We start from the raw sequence: 18,618 nt of genomic DNA on the forward strand, positions 1-18,618 counted from the left end.
CTGCCCGAGGGAGCCACCGGGATGCCCCGGGAGCCGGGCGGGGCAGGGCGGGGATCGGCGGGGCCGCTCCCGGCGCTCGGGGAGGCGGAAGGGGAGGCGCCGCTTCCCGGGCCCGGCAGCGACAGGAGGGACACGGTAATGGGAGCGGGAATGGGAAATTGGGATGGGAGTGGGACATTGGGATGGGAGTGGGAGCGGGTCCCCCCCGGGCCGCGGTGGGTGCGGTGGGCGCTCGGGGGGAGCCCAATGACCGCGGGCACCGAGCGCGGCTCCGGTGCCTGATTTTAATAAAAACCACTGAAACGGCCTTAAATCGCTGCCTGGGTTCAGCAGAGGGCGGCAGAGCCCCTCGCACCATCCCTCCCTGCTGCTGCTTAACCCATGGCACGAGAGAAGGCGCCTGGAACAGAGAACCGGGGTTGCTCGGGCGGTCAGAAGTGAGAGCAAGTCGTTGTTAAAAGTCCTTTAAAATAGTTCTTAAAGTACTGTTATATTAGAGCATCGTACACCGGCGTCTTGCAAAATTTCCCCTAGATTGGTTGTAAACCGCATGGAATCACTGGCTGGTCTGGGTTGGAAGGATCTTAAGGATCATCCAGTTCCACCCCTTGCCATGGGAGGGGACACCTTCCATAGACCAAGTTGCCCAGAGGTCCATCCAACCTGACCTTGAGGCCAAGGGACAGGAATAAATTTCCAAATAATTTCTGCTGGTAGCTTTATAAAGCAAAAGGATTTGTTTTTCTATGCATCTAACCTTAAGATATTTAAAAATCTTCAAATTGGACGATATCATAGTTTTTGGAATTGTCAGTCTTCAGTGAATATGAGAATTTCCTGCCTTTTTCCTGCCAAGCATGTTCACACTCCGTAATTCCCTGGCTGAAGCAGAGTGTGAGAGATGGATCTAAAATCCCTGTGGAGCATGTTCAGCACATGTTGCCTCACCTTTGTTCCAAAGTTCATCGGTTTGATCTCTTGGCACAATCTCAGAGCCAGGGAGTTGTGAGCTTGGAAGAAAATGAAAGGAATTCCCCGGAAGGAGCAGTTCCTGACCTGGTGCTGCTCCTGATGCGCCTGCTGTACAACTGGAAGGGGAAAACTGCCAGCAGATAAAGCCTGGAGGTGGTGGAGAACCCACCCTGGGAAGCTGGAAGGGCTGCACCTGCACCAGGACCGGGCAGAAGGTCCAGCTCCACCCAGACCTCGCTGCTTCAACCTCCTTCCTTTGCTTTACCCTTTTGAAATAGGAAGAGATGGAGATTTTTTTGAGGGCTGTGTTTGGGGTTTCCCCTTGGATTTGCCTGTTTTCCTGCCTGTGTTTGAAGTGGTCAATGATCCTGGAGGGTGACTGCCATAAAAAATCAAAGTCCTTATGGTTTTTTTTCCATTAGGCAGCCAAGAACTGATCCAGCTGTGACATGCTTTTACTTTAAGTTGGTCATCAAACCCTGATAAATGTTATTGATATAATATCAAATAATAAGCACTGATATATATATAAAACTTAAATTATTTTCTTCCACTATGTATTTTCATGTTGTTCACTGAAAGTCAAGTTGGTGGATATAGAGAGAAGATTCCTATTAGTTACTTCCTGGTTTTGAGAGGGATCAGTCCAAAAATCTTCTATTAAATACTTATTTATATAAAATTGCTTTAAATCCATTTTAAAGATACATCTTTGGTGAATTTCAAAGAAATGTGCTCCAGGTTTTTGTTTTAAAGGATGATGAATTTAAAGTCAGATCCTACACAGAAATATGAGGCAGGTGGGCTCTGGCAAATCAAATTTCCTTGGATTCCAGTGTGCTGTGTATTTGTCAAATACAAAACATTTAGAAGCCCTGTGGTGATATTTTTGAAGATAAACAGTAATTAATTGTGCTGAGAAATTGAACCTTCTCTCACCCTTACTGTGTCTTTGTGAGTACTTTACAGTGCAGGGTAAATATTATTACTGCAAACATCAGAAATCCTCTGGAATTCCTAAAGATGTCTAATGTATGAGCACAGCATGTGCAGTTTTAAAGAAATACAGGAAAGATGGAGGTAGATGGAGGGTACAGGGTTTAAACTGAGTTTTGGGAAGATGTGTTGATTGGAATCTCTAATCCTGGCACTGTAGGAATGGCTTCAGCATGGATTCCATGGGGTTTGGAAGTACCTGCTGAGAAGCTGGGGCTCCAGGCCGAGGTGTGTGTCTCAAATCCAAACATGACTTGGCTAATGGTAAAAATGGTGGTGGTTTTGGTCAAAAATGGCTTTATTAAATCACTTAATTTAATTAAATGAGTTGATTTTTACATTCTTGCACCTTCAGAACAAGCAGCTGCTCAACCCTTAAATAGGGGATGAAATATTTTTGTGTAGTTTTGCTATCTTGGCTGATTTGCTCCAGCTGATACAAACCAGTAGGAATTCCTGTGTTTAAGAGAAATCCCACATTTTGAAGCCTCTGAACATCCACTTGCTTTGTAGCCGCTGGATTTTGTTCCTTCCTGGCGGTGGAATCGAGTGGGAGAGATCGAGATCACAACATGGATCTCTGAGATCTGTGGGATCACAACATGGATCTCTGAGATCTCTGGGATCACAACATGGATCTCTGAGATCTCTGGGATCACAACATTGGCTCAGATCCATGCAGGGGGGATTTCCAAGGAGAAAGCCAGGAGGTTTCAGTCCATGCTGTGATCCATGGTGTGCAGGATGGAACAGCTGGATCAGGGAGGCTTGGATTTGTCTTCACTTTACACCACGCTTCCTGCTGACACTTTAGAGAAGGAAAAGGTAATATTTGGATAACACTGCTCTGAATGCTACTTGTTCCTTTCTTTTCCAGCAAGAAAGATGCTTCAGGACTCATGCAATGGATTCTGAAGGTCACCAGTGCACTTCCACAGAGAGACCATGACACTGCTTCCAGTGGGTGCCACGTACAGGAGGCCCTTGAAGTGGGTTTTTGTGTTTCTCCTGGTGTTTTCCATGGTAACAGTGTTGTACATAACCTTTCCTTCCAACACTGTGCTTGAGAAGGTGAACCTGATGTATTTCTACGAGTATGAACCCGTTTACAAGCAGAACTACCTGTTCACGCTGCGGGAGCGCTGGGAGTGCCGGGACATCCACCCATTCCTGGTCATCCTGGTGTCTTCCCGCCCGAAGGAGGTGAAGGCCAGGCAGGCCATCAGGATAACGTGGGGCTCTCAGAGCTCCTGGTGGGGCCACCGAGTCCTGACCCTGTTCTTGCTGGGGCAGGACACCCAGAGGGGAGACAACGCGGCAGAGCTGTCGGTGGAGGACGAGAGCATCCTCTATGGAGACATCATCCGGCAGGATTTCCTGGACACCTACGACAACCTCACCCTGAAGACCATCATGGGGTTCCAGTGGGTCTCCGAGTTCTGCCCCAGCACCAGGTTCCTCATGAAGACTGACAGTGATGTCTTCATCAACACCCCCAACCTGGTGAAGTTCCTGCTGCAGCAGAATTCCTCAGAGAACCTTTTCACTGGTTACCCCCTCATCAACAACTTTGCCTACAGGGGCTCTGACAAAACCAGATCCATCTCCTACCAGGAATATCCCTTCAGGCTGTACCCTCCCTACTGTGGTGGGATGGGCTATGTCCTGGATGGAAAGCTGGCCCTGAGGATTTATGAGCTGATGAGCCACGTCAAACCCGTGAAATTTGAGGATGTTTACGTTGGAATTTGCTTAAATATTCTTAAAGTCAACGTCAGTGTTCCAGAAGATGCAGAACAGTTCTTCCTGTATAAAGTTAATTTTGATGTCTGTAAGTACAGGCACCTGATTGCAGTTCATGGCCTTACACCAAGTGAACTCATCCAGTTTTGGCAGGATTTGTCATCCAGCAGTTCCGTGACTTGCCTTTGATTCTGGATTAACACACAAACTTAAAAACCTGTTTGGTGTAAAAACAACATTTAAAGGGCAGGGAAATGCAAACCAAAAGCAGTTCTAGAGATGCCTTTGACAACACTGCAGTGGCAGCATTTCCCTGGAACACCCCAGTAGTCTTAAATAAAAATACCAGGAATTCACAAAGCACTTTTCCACGTGGGTATCCCACACACTCAGGGTACTTTGGAATGCTCAGGGTACTTTGGAATGCTCTGTCCCATCTGCCTCTGACACCTCCCCACATGGTCAGCTGCAGGGATTTCTGCCTGAATCTTCTGGAATGGATGAAAAGGAATAATGTTTATGCCAAGAAACCAGCTTTGAGGACGCTTCCCAAATTCCTGCCTGGATTGTTTTTATGGTTTTATGGCCACTCTCCATTATTTGTTCTCTGCCCAGTGTGAAGCAAAACAACCTTCTTTCTGTGTCTCACCTCTGTGACCCTTCTGAGAGTGTCACACCTGGGTATTTAAATGTATCACCTCTGTAAGGCTTCCGAGAACATTCCAAGCCTGTGGGATCTGCAGGAGCTGATGGGAAATTCTGGGAAAATGGGGCACTTTTTGTGTGTGTCTCTGCAGACATAAAATAGAATGGCTTTGGTGTCTTTGACAGTGTTCCCAGACTGCTGGAAGGCAGGTGGAGTTCGCTGGTTATGAGACATCCCAAAACCACTGGGATAATCCACCCCCATATATAAACATCTCTCTGTGTGTACTGATGCATCCCAAGAGCTTTGGAAGCCACAGGGAAGATAAAAGCAGAATAATTTCTCCTGTGATTTATGTCTGCTTTTCTCAGTTAGTTTCCTTCCCCCACATTTTAAAACGCGAAAAAGGAAGAACCCCCCGATATTTATATTTAAAGAAGACAAACTCTGCCCTGTGTGTAAAGACCAGTTTTTAATCACTTTATTCATATCAGCAAGGCCCAGTTTTCAGTAGTTTACACTTCTAAGAGACAACAATACAGAATTTTGCAATTGCATGAACATAATTAATCTGGACACATCCACTACACGGGGAGGAGACTACGGTGACATCCTGTCCATGGAGCAGCTCCTGTTCCCAGGGATTTTGCCTGGCAGAATTCCACAGTGTCTCCTAGAGACAAACCACAAGAGGTGCAGAAACCTCCAGGACCACGGTGGGGGGAGGTTTCAGCAGTGCCTTCGTTCCCTTGTGGTCAGGATTGAGTTTGGCTCTTTTCCAACGGCTGCACGTGGGGTTCGGGTGGGATCGGAGGACGGGTTATTTTTTTAGGTATAAAAGTGAGGTTTTGGGAACAACACTCTCTAGACAAGATGTCAGTGTTCTAAGGATGGATGGTAAATTTTTAAAAAATAAGAGTTTGTTTTTTTTTTTTGTTAAATAGCTGAAGATACAGAATTGGGTGACTGAGGGAAGGATGCTCTTGTATTTCCAGAAACAGTTACAACTACAGCTGTGCCATGGGTTTAGGACCTGGGATTTGATTGTTCTCTGGGCAGATCCTGAGAGCTCTGTGAGAAATATTTGCCTCGTTCTGTGATTGTTCTTACATCTCAGAACCCAAACCCCTCTGTTTTTTAGAAGCCTGCCACGGTATGTGTTCAGAAATAAATTATTTGCCACAAGAACACTGATACTACAGCACAGTTTTTATTGCTTCCCCCCCCCCCCAAAAAAAAAAGTAATTATGACTCTGCAGGCTTCAGAAAATAGATAAAGCAGAGAGTGGTCCTGGTGAGGGAGAAAGGAGGGTCACAGAGGACCAGAAACACACTCTTCACCTGCCAGTATTTGGGGTTTCTGTGCCCCAAGTGCTGACACTGCTCAACAAACAAAGGTTTGTACACAGTGATCAGTTTGAAATTAATTGTCATCTACAGTGACAGCAACTCTGCAACAAATCCCACTGGAAAATGAGTCCTGGTTTTCTGAAAAACCCCTCCTTTCCAAATCTGATTTGTGTTTGAGTCTGACCTTATTATTGCTTAAAAGGCTGGAAAATTCCTAACTGTAAAATTCCTAACTAAGCTCCTGTTTCTGCTTAAAGCCATGATTAGGGGAGTTTTTAGCATGAGCAGCCATGCAAGAGGTGAAAAACCTTCAGACCATGAGCTAATCTAAGAATTGAAGTCAGAGGTGGGCCCAAATTTTATTGCATCTGCCTAAAATATTGTAATGCCTAAAATTTTTCCAGATTCTAAGGGCTGTTTTTCTTTTCTCATGCAGTAAGTGGTTTAAAAGCTGTAGTAAATCAGAATTCCAAGTACTTGTGATTTTATAGGAAAATTGAGGTTTCTGACTTGAAAAGCCTAATGGTAATAATCCATTGGGCAAAGATGTTTGGGAATTGCTGCTGGATGGGGAGCAAAGGGGGGTTCTGATGTGGAATTCCCTGCCTGGATGTTACTCCAGAGGAGTTAAAATGCTGAAATGCTTTGTGTGCATTTGGAACAAACAAATTCCAGATAAACCAGGCAGGGGCAGCATTCCCTGTGATCATTATTCCCAGGACATTTGGCATATTTTCCAAAGTTTTGCCTTATGTTTCCCAGTCCCTGCTAAAGCATTTCAATGCAAGTAACTCACAGATGCCTGGATGCACAGCAAACAATGGAATTTTATCAGGTTTCTGTCAAATTTAAACTAAAACCTGAGGGAAGGATGTGCCACTGAGTTCCTGATCCGGCTCCATCTGTTTCCTTAGGGATGCTGAAGGAGTGTGGAGCTCCATATTTCCCAAATTTCCCTTTGTGTCCAAGCAGCCTGTTCCACTCTGGTCCACTTCTGAAGTGTTGACAGTTTGCCCAAGGCAGAGGTGGCAGGGACATGGATTCCAAGTTTTGGCAGGACAGGGATCTCATTCCTGCCTGGGAGGGTGGGGAGGCCCTGGCACAGGTTGCCCAGAGAAGCTGTGGCTGCCCCTGGATCCCTGGGAGTGTCCAAGGCCAGGCTGGACAACCTGGGACAGTGGAAGGTGTCCCTGCCCATGGCAGGGGTGGAACTGGATGGGCTTTAAGGTCCTTTCCAGCCCCAACCATTCCATGATCCAGGGATTTAATTAGAAACATAATATGGTTCTCTGTTTCAAGTATAAACCCATAAAATAATACCTTATACAGCCAGGTAGGAATTGTTCTGTGTTGGACATTAAGCTTCAATCTTACAGGTTCAAAGTAATTTCTATATATCTCTAAGAACCTGATGTTTCTTTTAATCTATTTTAAAAGAGGGAGTTCTTTTAATTTTCGGGAAGAAAACCCCACATTATGTTGAGATGATTAAAGAATTATGAGGCCTTGGATTTTCAGGATGGTTATTTTTAGGTTCAGACTTTGCAGAACTGATTTTTGAGGAAGAATTTTGTTCACTGGGAGAAGGGGCAGGTGCAGCTCATTGCAGGAAACACCAGCACTGAGGGATTTGGGAATTGGTGCCTGGATGGTGTGTTGGCTGTTTGGTCCCACACACTTTGAAAGACATTTGAGGAAAAGGAGGTGGGTGCTTTAAAAATCCACATTTTGAAAGCTGTTGGGAGCATTCACAGGCACTTAGCCCAGCAATTTGCCAAAATTGTGTATTTTGGAGATTATAACAGCATTTTCCCCAACCTGTGGAGCTTCTGCTGAAAGAAGTTACGTGGCTATTTAAACACTTCATAACCTAGAAAGGAGTGAAGGACAAACTGTTGTCTCAAGAATTGCTCCTGAGCCTCTTATTTATGGTTCTAGAAAGGCTTCAGCTGCATCCATTTGCTTACCAGAGCACCCAGACCATCCTGGAGAACTGGAGACACCTGGAACTTTTGAGTTACCTAAGGGAAAACTCTGAAACAGCTGCTTCCCTAAACCTTGTCTGGTCAGCACCACAGAAATAAAACTAATTAAACTTCAACTCAGTAGTAACTCTGTAGATCTTTTTTTTTTTTTTTCTTTTGCTGAGTCCTCAGGTTTAGAAAGGTCATTTATGAATATATGGAGCACAGCAAGGGGCAGCAGCTCCGGGCTCTGCAGTTGCCAAATTCCAGCAGAACATTCTCAATTGTAAACTTGGAATTTTGTACAGAGGCCTAAAAACCTACTTTGGGAAATGAAAGGCTGGTAAGTTTTTTTGTTTTTTTTCTGTAGTATAATCACTCACTAAATGTTTCTCTGTGTAAAACAAGTATCAGCTACATTAGCAATATATCCATATTATTTAAAGCAGGGCTGTCCTGTATCCTGAGAGGCAGCTGGACACAAAATCCCTTATTTTCAGGCTGTGGCATTGGTGTTTCTGCAGCAAACACTGTTCAGGCTGGTGCAGCACTTCAGCTCTAACTCCTGGATTTGAAAACCTTCCCAATATTTTACTTTTACCTCTGTAAATGGTTTAACTGTGTAAGAACAGCAGCAGCACCCACAGTCAGTGGACAGTCCATGATGCTGGATGGCATTTGCCTTATTTATATTTATATTAATCTAGACAATCTATCAGTAAAACAGGCTCATTCGTGTCAAATTGGGTATTTTTAGACATTCTAGGAGTACAGGTGGTGCCACCATCACAGTGCCACCCGTGCCACCCCTCCCTGTGGGATGAGATCCCTGTGCCTGGTGCTGGATGGTGCAACAGAAGGAGTGGGATCGGTTTGGTGTGAAATAAAACGGTGTCTCCTGCCAGCCCTGAGGTGAGCAACGAATTCCTGACTCCAGCTCGGGAGACAAAGGACAGGGGGGACTTTAAATGCCTCCCCTTTGCCACACGGGCTGAGAGAGCCGCTGAGGAATTGGAGGGAATGCTGCGGAGTTCCCATTCCCAGGGCAGGCTCAGGCCACTAGAAGGAGCCACAGTGCCACCAACCCCAACCCTGGAGGGACAAGCAGGGAAAGTCCCAGCCCTTCCAGGAATTCTAGGAAGGATCAGCCTGTCTGAACCCCTCCCAGTGTATAATCAGAGTGGTGAACTCCGTGGCAATCCATGATCCCAATCCTGATCACTGAACATTAAAATGTCCCACGTGAGTTAATGGGGAGCTTATGACATCCCTGGGAACAGCCCCAATTCCTTAAGCACAGGACCAGCTGAACTAATGAACAAGGTACATTTTGTCACACTGGACCACAGGGAAGATGCTCTGGCAGCAACTCAGTCCCTCAGTTCTGTGCCACGGGAGGCTCTTCCCAAGGGAACAGATGTCACCAGCGGAGCCACTCGGGCTCGGGCTACAAAAAACTTCCATGGCAAGAGGAGCTCCCAGCTGTGTTCTGGCCACTGCCACCAAAAGGCAGCTCTTTTTTTTGGAGAGCTGCCCAGGCAGGAGAGCAGCAGGGAGGAACCCCTTCTGCCACGGTGGATATTTCTGGCTACAGCACCTGGCAACCCTTCCCAGCTGGAGGATGGAGCGTTAAGGCAGTGGGAGAACCCTGGATTGTTCAGGTTGCATCAGCAAAAGGTACATTACTCAACCTTGTCGTCCCACAGCTGTGTCACGACAGAATTTGGCACAAATCAGCAAAGTTCTACATGTCTGGGTTTGGATGAAAAGCTTTGCAGGCTGGCAGCAGGGAGCACAGGCAGGCACTGAGCACGGAGGTGGAAGAGCACACACAGCCTCTCACCTCCTTCAGGCCTTCAGCTTCACACCTAAAGCAGCTGAAACTCGTTTTTTAAGGTAATAAAAGCCAAAATCACCAGCTCAACAGAGATGATGGGCCTGGATGGCCAGGACAGTGCAGAGGGAGGGGGAGAGGAGGCTGCAGAGGAAGCTGAAGGTGCTCCAGCAGCTCTTGCTGCAGCTGCAGACACTTGAAGGCTGGAGCAGGGCTGATTGGTGCCTGCCTGGAGGGGCTGGGAGTGACAGAGGGAATGATCCTGGAATAAACATCCAGGCAAACCCCTTCTGTACTGCACTGCACTGTTTTCCTAAATCCTGTGAGCAGGGCTTGCTTCCAGAGTGCTCCCACTGCTCCTCATGGCTGGGAATTCCTGCCACCTTCTCTTCCTGTCTGTCACAAGTGCTGGAGCACAGCCAGTGAGCCAAGCTCTGGAGAAGGTCATGGATCCCTCAGGGATGCTCAGGAAAAGGTCACAGATCCCTCAGGGATGCTCAGGAAAAGGTCACAGATCCCTCAGGGATTCTCACTCACCTTGGGAGTGGGAGCTGCAGGAGGCTCAGTGCAGCCAGCAGCTTTCACTCCAGTGCTTTTAATCTACTGTTTTTTTGGGAGCTGACCATCATTCCAGTTCCAACTCCCCCAGTTCCTGTGAAGGTGATGCCTCTGCTACACAAACATTCCTCTCCTTTGGAGCTGCTGGGTCAGATTCTCCTTCTCCCTGGGCAGCTCCCCAGGCTGTGTCCTCCAAAGGAGAGCTGGTGCAATGGAATATCTCCTGTGAAGGACACAGGAAAGGCTCTGCCTGGAGCTCTGACACTGCTGCTGTGCCATTCCTGGCTCCAGGACTGAGCACTCCCAGGGAAATACCACACAAGGTTTGCATTTCCCAGCCTTCTGACCTCAAACACCTTCTCAAAGTAAAACAACTGAAGGGCTCTGCAGTTTTTAACGTTTCCTGGGAGCTGCTCAATTGAACTGCCAAGCTGCATTGCCAAGTCACTGCATGTACTGCTCAAGGGATTAAAAAAGTTGGGAGCCTCCCATCCTCCAGGGAAGGAGCAGTGCTGGACACTTCCCTCTCCTGCTTTTCACTTTCCAGAGTCAAAGGGCTCCACTTGGAGTCTGGGATGAACAGAGACTGTGCCAAGGGATCCCCTATACATTTTGGACAGCACTGGTAAAGGCAACAGATCCAATTAAGAGCTGTGATTATCCCCAGCAAATTAAAGGAGGGAGGTCCCTTGGGGAAGAGGTAACCTAGGAACAAAACTGAAAAGACTAAGATAGGAATTCCCTCTCAGGCAGGAATTTGTGCTCTTTGATTTTCTCCTTGAGAGACCCAGACCTGCTCAGCACCCAAGAACAGGCAATGCCAGTTAATGCAGCAGATCCCTGATTCCCCTCCAGACCCAAACACCAACAACCTCCAGCGCCCTGAACCTTGAGCAGATGGTCCAGGACCACGTTTTGCAGGGAGATTCCAAGGATTATGACAATTCTCCAGCCTGGTCCGTTCATCTCACACACCCTGTCCCTCAGCAGTTGTTACCACGTGCAGAACAAACTCACACTGTCCTCCTTCAAACTTACAGCAGCCACAGGTTCCAAAACACAATTAAATACTGAAAGTTAGATCTAAGCAGGCTTTTCTCTAGATTTAACACAAGCTTTCATCTCTACAGTGCAACGATGCTGCCTGGCATTTGTACATTATCCCAAAACACGGCTGTGCCCCGGGATTAACACCACGAATCCATCTGCAGTTGGCACCAGGAATAACCACGTGAGCAGCCCTGACTCAGGCAGCTCTGAGGAACCCCCTGCTCTGAGGAGTTTTCCAAAAGTCACTAATGAAATGAATTTTACCTTTCATTGCTTTCCAAGTCCATGCCAACAAAATAAGGTCAGGGTGATCCTTGGTGGAGGACAAACACTCTGCTCTCACAGCTGAGCTGTTTTCTCACACAGAAGGTGTCAGACCTCAGAGTATTTTGCTGAAGTTTACCATGAGTTGGTTTGGATACAATATGGCCTAGAATTGTTATAGAGTAATGCACAGCCTGAATAAACATGTGGCTTCAGGTAATTCAGTATCTCTACCTACTCACATGCTTGGCAGGGATTTGTTGAAGGGGGGTGAGGTTAAATGAAGCGAGAGAGCCAAGAGTGTGGCAGCAGGGGGAGAGTTGGCTCCTCTTCCTCCTTCATATAAGAGGCCAATAATCACAAACCTTTACCTATTCAGCCTTATCACTGTGGGTTAAAGGGATGAGGAACTTGAGCAGTCCCAGCTATGGGGGAAAAGCAGCAGCACTGCCCTGACCCTGCCGTGCACCTGGACCGACCTTGGAGACGGGAGGGGAGGAATCCAACGGGAAGTCTGCACAGGATTCATAAAGAAAATGGTGCAATGGAAGGTTCCAGTCAGTTTTGGAGGAGCAGCAGCAAGGTCACCGGAGGCAGGGACACGTGGACAAACTGAATTCCTGTCATTGCTCAGCATGGATTTGTTGTATTGCTCCTGTTGTCAAGCACAGAACAAAGAGCAGAGGCGTCCGCTCCTCCCGCGGGGAATCGGAGCGGCTTTTACTCGAGCTTCCTACTGTGTTTGTGCCGAGTTCAGAGGGAGCCTCTGCTCACTGTTGCTCTTCTGCTTTGCTGCTACTCCTGAACTTCACCACCATGACTGTGATGTTGTCGGGGCACCCTCTGTAGAAGGACTGGAGGACGATGCTCTTGGCCCCGAAGTGCGGCTCGTCCAGGCGCTCCTTGATGAACCTCACGGCCTCCTCGTTGCTGAAGGCGTCCCACAGCCCGTCAGAGGCCAGGATCATGAACTCTGGCTGCAGTTTGTCCAGGTCAAAGCTGAGGATGTCGGGATCAGGGATCACAACGTTCAGGTTCTTCAGGGGGTAGTCTCCCAGGGAGCGGGACATGGCCAGGATCCCCTGCACGCGCCACGAGCCGTTGAAGCTGATGAAACCACCTGCAGAGAGACACCAGCACTTAGAGCAGCTCTTTGAAACCTTAAAAGCATTTCTCTGGTTCCTGCCAGACCCAGCCTAAACTCCATCCTGAGGGATACAGGGGTTACAGAGCTCAACATGCAGGAGATGTCTTCAGCACATCTCAGAGTGCTGAGCTGGATTGCAAGAGCTGAAGCAGAGGAATCAGCAGTGGATCTGCCTTCAAACAAAGCAGCTCCCCCAGAGAGACCCCCAGCTCATGGGACAGCACAGGAATTCCTGTTCTACACAACTCAGTGCTCAGGAAAACTGCCGGTGATGCGCAGAGGAAAACAGCGAAACAAATCTTTCCATTCCTGTCTGTGAACACCTCTTCCTGTGTGGGTCACGTTTCCCATTCCACATCCCTGGAGGAGACAGCACTGAGAACACCCTGCAGTGGGACACACGGCTGCCTTCAAGGCACAAAGCAAAGAAACAAGTGCAAAAACATTTACAGGCTCTTCCCAATCTGGCTCTGTCAAACAGGACCAAAATTCTGTCGGGGACAAACCGATGGCAAAACTCGACTTCGAGTCAGGAAAATGCACCGTGGGCCCTGACTGGTTTTGCCATCACCAGGATTTAAGGATCTGGTTGAGTCTCTTTTCTTTAGGGCTGGCTTGGAGGGAGGTCTGTTCTGCACTGCACTTGCTGGCTCTGCCACAGCCACACCTGGCTGCTCCACGGTGCCAGTGTGCCAGGAATGGGAATCAGGCAGCACTCAAGGTCACCCAGGAGACTTGTGGCACCTCCAGTTCCTGTGCATCCATCTGCACACCAACAGCTGTTCCATCACAGTGTTCCTGTCATCCTAACGGGAAGGAGAAGTCACTCGAGGACAAACAATTTGCAAACATGGAACATTAAATGTAGGACAGGATTTTCTATCTGCAAACTGTCTGCTCTGGTGTTCTTACAAATGTCTTTGTTCTTTCTTCAGCCTGGGTGTTATTTGTCACCTGTCTCCTAAATCTTCTCATAGCATTCCCATTCCTGGCTGGCTGATCTTATCTGTAAATTCCTTCTGCTTTCAGGTGAAACTATTTCATTTAAGGATTCATTGTTGCCTAAAGCTTGAAACTTGATCTGTGTTAAAACCAGCAGAAACAAAGTTCTTTAACTGGGTGTTCTTCTGAACATTCCTCTGGAGCCTCCATGAGGAAGATGTTTCCTTCCATAGTCCAAAGAATTTGGGAGCATCCTCTTTGGATCCACAGCCACGCAAAGCTTACTCCACACTTACTCCAGGCTTTGCAGGTTCTATGTGGACAAAGAGACTTTTGGTGCCATTCTCAGGTGGCACCTGGAACTGCCCGTGGCACAAGTGTTTTCCTCAAGTGTCTTTGGCACTTCCAATATTTTCTTTTGTAAAGGAATCCCAATCAAATCCATAGAAATGCTCGGGAAAAGCAAACACTGCAGTGCTGGCTGTGCCTGGAGAAAAAGGCATTAAAGGAACTGAAGCTTCTTGGCAACAGCACAAATGTTTTCCCTGTGAACAAGGGCTGAGCTCACAGGATTATGCTCAAGGTGAATAACTTGAATTTCTGTCAGTGACAGTCACCTTGTGCTTCCTCCCAAGCCAAACCCAGGCTGTTCCAAGGCCATTCTCCTACACCAGCAGGGCAATGTAAAGCTGGAAAATGCCAGTGAAACCTGGTGATGTGGTTATTGTCACCTCCTCCAGTTCCTCCCAGCAGGGATCTGGATGCTGGGAAAAGCCAGGTGCCTTTTCTCACAGGAGCAGATAATTCAGCTGGGGCACTTTGCTTCAATTTTACACTTAGTGGATGGAAAAAAAAAAGGGATGTTCCAGAATGTAAAAGTACCTGGCAGTGGAATAAAGTGGATTGTATGTTTTTAACAGCACTCTGAGGCCATAGCAGTGATGAGGTAACAGAGGAGGGAATTCATGAAGTCACAGGTCTAGAGAGAATATTTCTTGTTCTAACATTTACCTGCCCATTAAAATAATTTCTTCCCGAGTTGGAAGTTCCTGCAAAAATCCAGGTTCATTTTACCTGCTGTTGTGTTATAAAGCCTCATTTTCAGACAAATCAAATAATCAGATTATTTTTTTTCTCCTCAGTGAATTCCTCCTGGGCTTGGCTGAGAGGGAAGTGATTTTATAGATAAATTTTATGAATACATCCCCCAAATACAAAAGGGGAAGCAAAGAGAGACCAAGATTTTTCTATTCCTTCTTCTCAGGACTTGTATGGTTTTCCTTCCTTCCCCTGGGGGGAAGCACACGTGGCCTTGGCTCTGCCATCATAGTGATGACCTGTGGGTTTTAAATATGTTTTGTACTCATGGAAAATCTTGTTATTTCCATTTTACAGCCAGAGGAAGGCTTGGAGGCAGAGAGGCCCTGCCCCTCTGGGGGCAATGCTCAGGGTGGGGTTAACACAAACCAGAGCAACTCCTTTCCTTCACCAAGTAATTTGCTGCTGCTGTGGGAGCCAAAGTAGAAATGGGTTCAAAAAGACTTTGACAAATTCCTGGAGAACTGGCCATTAAACTTGATGATCCCAATGTAATTTCTAGCCCAGGAGGTGGCTGAACTGACGAGTGATGAAAGCGAGGAAGATTTATTGCAGAAAGGCTCCTGTTTGTTCCATCCTTTCCCTCTACTCCTGCCACAACTTCCATGTTTGTGCTCATTAGATGGGAAGAAAAAATAGCTTTGATGAATTAGGTTCATGCTCTGCTTATTTTGGAGACTAAAGCTGGCTCAGGCTCAGACCCAGCCAGGCTGTGGGCAGGGCTGGGGTGAAGCAGCTGCTGCTCCTGGTTATTCACTGCTCCCTGCAGAGATCCCAAGGGATGGGATGGTCCATGGGCTGTTGTTGCTCTTTCTACCCCAACACCAGCTTGTTAAGGAGTGGATCATCTGCTGCCATCTCTGTCTGCACTGTGATATCCCACTGGAAGGGGGAGATTTGCTCTGCTGATCCCTCAGTCGGGCACTTCCCAGCCTCTCTCAGGGAAAAAACTGTATTTTATCGGCAGGACAAAAAAGATGGACATTTACCCCAAAGCCAAACCAACTCACCAGCTCTCTTAATCCTCTTCCTCTCCTTCAGCTGGTAGGGCTTGTGGTCGTGGGACAGGGGGATGGCATTCCCGTCCTTGTCACACAGGACTCCTCGGGAATCCCCCACGTTGGCCACGGTGAGCTCCTTGTCGGACAAGAGCGCGATCAGACACGTCGTACCTGGAGAGCAGAGGGAGTGGGGAGCAGAGCAGACACACAGACACACAGAGATGTGAATTAGTAGCTGGGAAATGTTCTTCCTGCCACAGAACCCCTGAATCACTGAGGTTGGGAAAGCCCTCCAAGAGCAGCGAGTCCAAGCTGGGGACGATCCCGGCTTGTCACCCAGCCCAGAGCTCTGATCCACACTCAGAGAGTGGGAGGAGTGTTTCCCATCTCCATCCTGGAACTGGGCCTTTCCTAATGGCCAAGGAAAGTAATTAAAGCACAAATTAGCCCCAGAGCCCCCTGGCTGCTCCCAAGAACTGAACCTGCAGCTCTGGGATAACCCAGAGCTCCCCCCCCTCGTCCCCTCCACGGCTGAGGTCACTTCTTTATGGTTTTACTGAAAAAAAAAGGAAAAGATTGGACATTTTTAATTACTTTAGCCTCTAAATACACAGCAAATGTAATAAGTCATTGATCACTGTATCCAACAGGTGTTTTTTGGCTCACATGGCAGGAAATCATTGGAAAAATGGGGTGTTTTTCAAGTATGAACATTATAGTTTGTATTTTCCTCGTTTAATTGATAGAGTGGGATGGATATTGAACAAAGCAGACCTTATTAAGACCATGACTTTTCTATATTTCCCCTCCAGCTACTAGGAGCTGTATTTATAAAAACTCCAGCTATTACAAATATTCCTTGCACGGGCTTTGGACCAGACAGCACCATTTCATCCATGCCCCAGAATCCAAAGATGGAAAGGAAGTTTTTAGACACACAGGTAAAGAGGGAACAAAGATTAAAAGGGAATTTTAGCACTGATGGCACAGTTACAAAAGGCACTCTGGTATCTCTCAACAGTAAATCAAATTAACTTAATGCTGTGCCCTGTTTCTTTTAGGCAGACCAGAGAAGCACAGGGTTGAGTTTTCACCTCTGTTATTAATTTACAAGTGATTATTCATTGATAAAAATCACAGCTCTGGGAGAAGCCTGCCCAATCTTGGGGATGAAACTCCAGCACCAGCACTGGGACAGAGCAGGGCTTCAGCCTGTGCTCTGTGGCCTGAAAACCAATTTCTCGTGGCTGCTGCTTGTTGCATCTCTGCCCAAAACACAGTTAAAAGTTCTGCTTTGCTGTTCCCATGTCAGTAGCTAAATATCCCATGACTGGTATAAATAAAATAGCCAGTAATAAACAAATTGTGTTCAGATGCCCTGTGTCCCCAGGGTTTATTTTTGACTGCCCTGCACAGCCCTAAACTAGAGCTATTTTTTCACAAGGCAGGCACAGATAAATATATATATTTATTAGTAATTTTTTTGCCATGGATGGACACATTGAAGACCTACATGGATAGTTTCCCATTTGTTGCTAAACTGCACAACTTAATGGTTCACTGCAGACAGGACACAGAGAGGAACCTGCCCACCAGGACCCCCTCAGGAACCCAAAAAATGAGTGTCCTGCTCCAGAATTATCTCCTCTGAAGCCTCCAGGAGTTGGCCCTGAGGGCGTGAAGGCCGTGCCAAGAGGGGCAATAAGAGAATTACAGCAACAAACAGCACCTCCCTTGCTTTTATTTATGGAACTTTCCCTGACAAACATCCCAGCAGCCTCGGGCTGCCCTCCTGCATCCTGGCTGGGCAGAGATTCCCAGAATCCACCGGGTTGGAAAAGAAATCAGCAGCTTCAGGGAGAGAAAGAACAGCTGCCTGGGGAGTTTGGGTGGGAAACAAAACCTGGGAGATGTAAAACTGAGTCCTGCTGGAGCCAAAACAGCCCCAGGAGGACCCCGGGGTGCTGCAGGACAGGGAGGCTCCAGGATCCACCACAGGTTTCTCTGAAGGTCAGAGCTTTACCTGCCCAACACTTCCATGTCTAAATTCCTGGATTCTCCTGCACCCCAGCCCACCCTCCTGCTCTGCACCCCCCAGAGTGTATTTTTCCCTCAGGGAGCACCAACATCACGTTTCCTACCGAGAAAAACTGTGAATAACCCTGTGCAGCCCCCGTGCTCAGGAAGTGAAATGCTTCCCAAATAGAGCCATTATGAGCACAATTTCTACAAAAATGATAACACTGAACACAGTCTTCTTGGTTATATGATCTGTGTGGATGAGGGAGAAGGAGGCTCTGAGGCAGAGGCTGATTTGCAAGGTGATTTAGGAAGGATCAGCTCTCTCCAGCTCCCTGATGGATGGCTGGGATATCCTTCCATCCCCCACCTGCCCCGAGAAAGCAAAACTCATTTTGCTTTGTTTTCCTTCCCATCTATTTTTATTTCAGTCGTTTAACCTTGTGAGAAGCGAGGGAAACACCGAGCCCTTGTCAGCAGCCTCAGATTTAATGCAATTGCCCGACGGAAAATTCCCAGCAGAAAAGGGCCTGGAATTGAGAACACATGTTGGATGAGTCCCTTGGGGGGGCAGCCTCAACAACGCCCTGCCCAGCCCTCTGCAAAGGAAAGCAGCTGAAAAGTAAAACCCTGGACTAGACTGGCTGGGGAGATGTTGGGTTTTTTTAAGTCAGGTAAAATTATCGGTGTATTTTAGTATTTTAGCATCAGAAAAGGCAGTTGGTAGAAGTCCAAGTAGCAGTTTGTGGATAATTATTTCAGAAGGGGAGAAAACACCTGATCAATACATTAATTATATTAATAGAATATTATATATAATTTTATATATAAAATATATTTGAAGTATATTTTATATATAATAGGGAATATAATTAAATATGTTATAATTAACACATCAATTATATTTATATAATATATCTATAATGTATATGCATATATTTTATATACTAGAATATATTTTATATGCATTATATATAATACATATATAATACATAATATATACATAATATATATGTATTATATATGATACATAT

General features: G+C 46.8%; 2 protein-coding genes across 4 annotated transcripts in view; one reads left to right on the forward strand and one right to left on the reverse strand.

Moving 5' to 3' along the window:
- Positions 1 to 63: 63 nt before the first annotated feature.
- B3GALNT1 (beta-1,3-N-acetylgalactosaminyltransferase 1 (globoside blood group)) lies at positions 64 to 5,295 on the forward strand. 3 transcript variants are annotated; one of them, XM_051781890.1, is made up of 3 exons: positions 71 to 135; positions 2,129 to 2,196; positions 2,846 to 5,295. In XM_051781890.1, exon 3 carries the CDS (start codon positions 2,914 to 2,916, stop codon positions 3,898 to 3,900), a length of 987 nt encoding a protein of 328 aa, XP_051637850.1. In that variant the 5' UTR covers positions 71 to 135; positions 2,129 to 2,196; positions 2,846 to 2,913; the 3' UTR covers positions 3,901 to 5,295. The 3 variants fall into 3 exon arrangements, with proteins under 3 accessions (XP_051637851.1, XP_051637850.1, XP_051637852.1); XM_051781891.1 differs by lacking the exon at positions 2,129 to 2,196 and having other exon boundaries at positions 64 to 135; XM_051781892.1 differs by lacking the exon at positions 71 to 135 and having other exon boundaries at positions 162 to 2,198.
- Positions 4,817 to 18,618, reverse strand: part of PPM1L (protein phosphatase, Mg2+/Mn2+ dependent 1L) — an 82,325-nt gene continuing 68,523 nt past the window's right edge. The window contains exons 3-4 of the mRNA XM_051781884.1: positions 15,575 to 15,736; positions 4,817 to 12,497 (exon numbers count right to left, since the gene is read on the reverse strand). Coding sequence (XP_051637844.1) covers positions 12,148 to 12,497; positions 15,575 to 15,736 — 512 coding nt within the window. The 3' untranslated portion in view covers positions 4,817 to 12,147. The remainder of the gene's footprint in view (positions 12,498 to 15,574; positions 15,737 to 18,618) is intronic.

Source organism: Manacus candei, unplaced genomic scaffold (genome assembly GCF_025592945.1).
Source record: "Manacus candei isolate 608988 ecotype Guabito, Panama unplaced genomic scaffold, ASM2559294v1 h1tg000015l, whole genome shotgun sequence".
Taxonomy (NCBI): Eukaryota; Metazoa; Chordata; class Aves; order Passeriformes; family Pipridae; genus Manacus; species Manacus candei.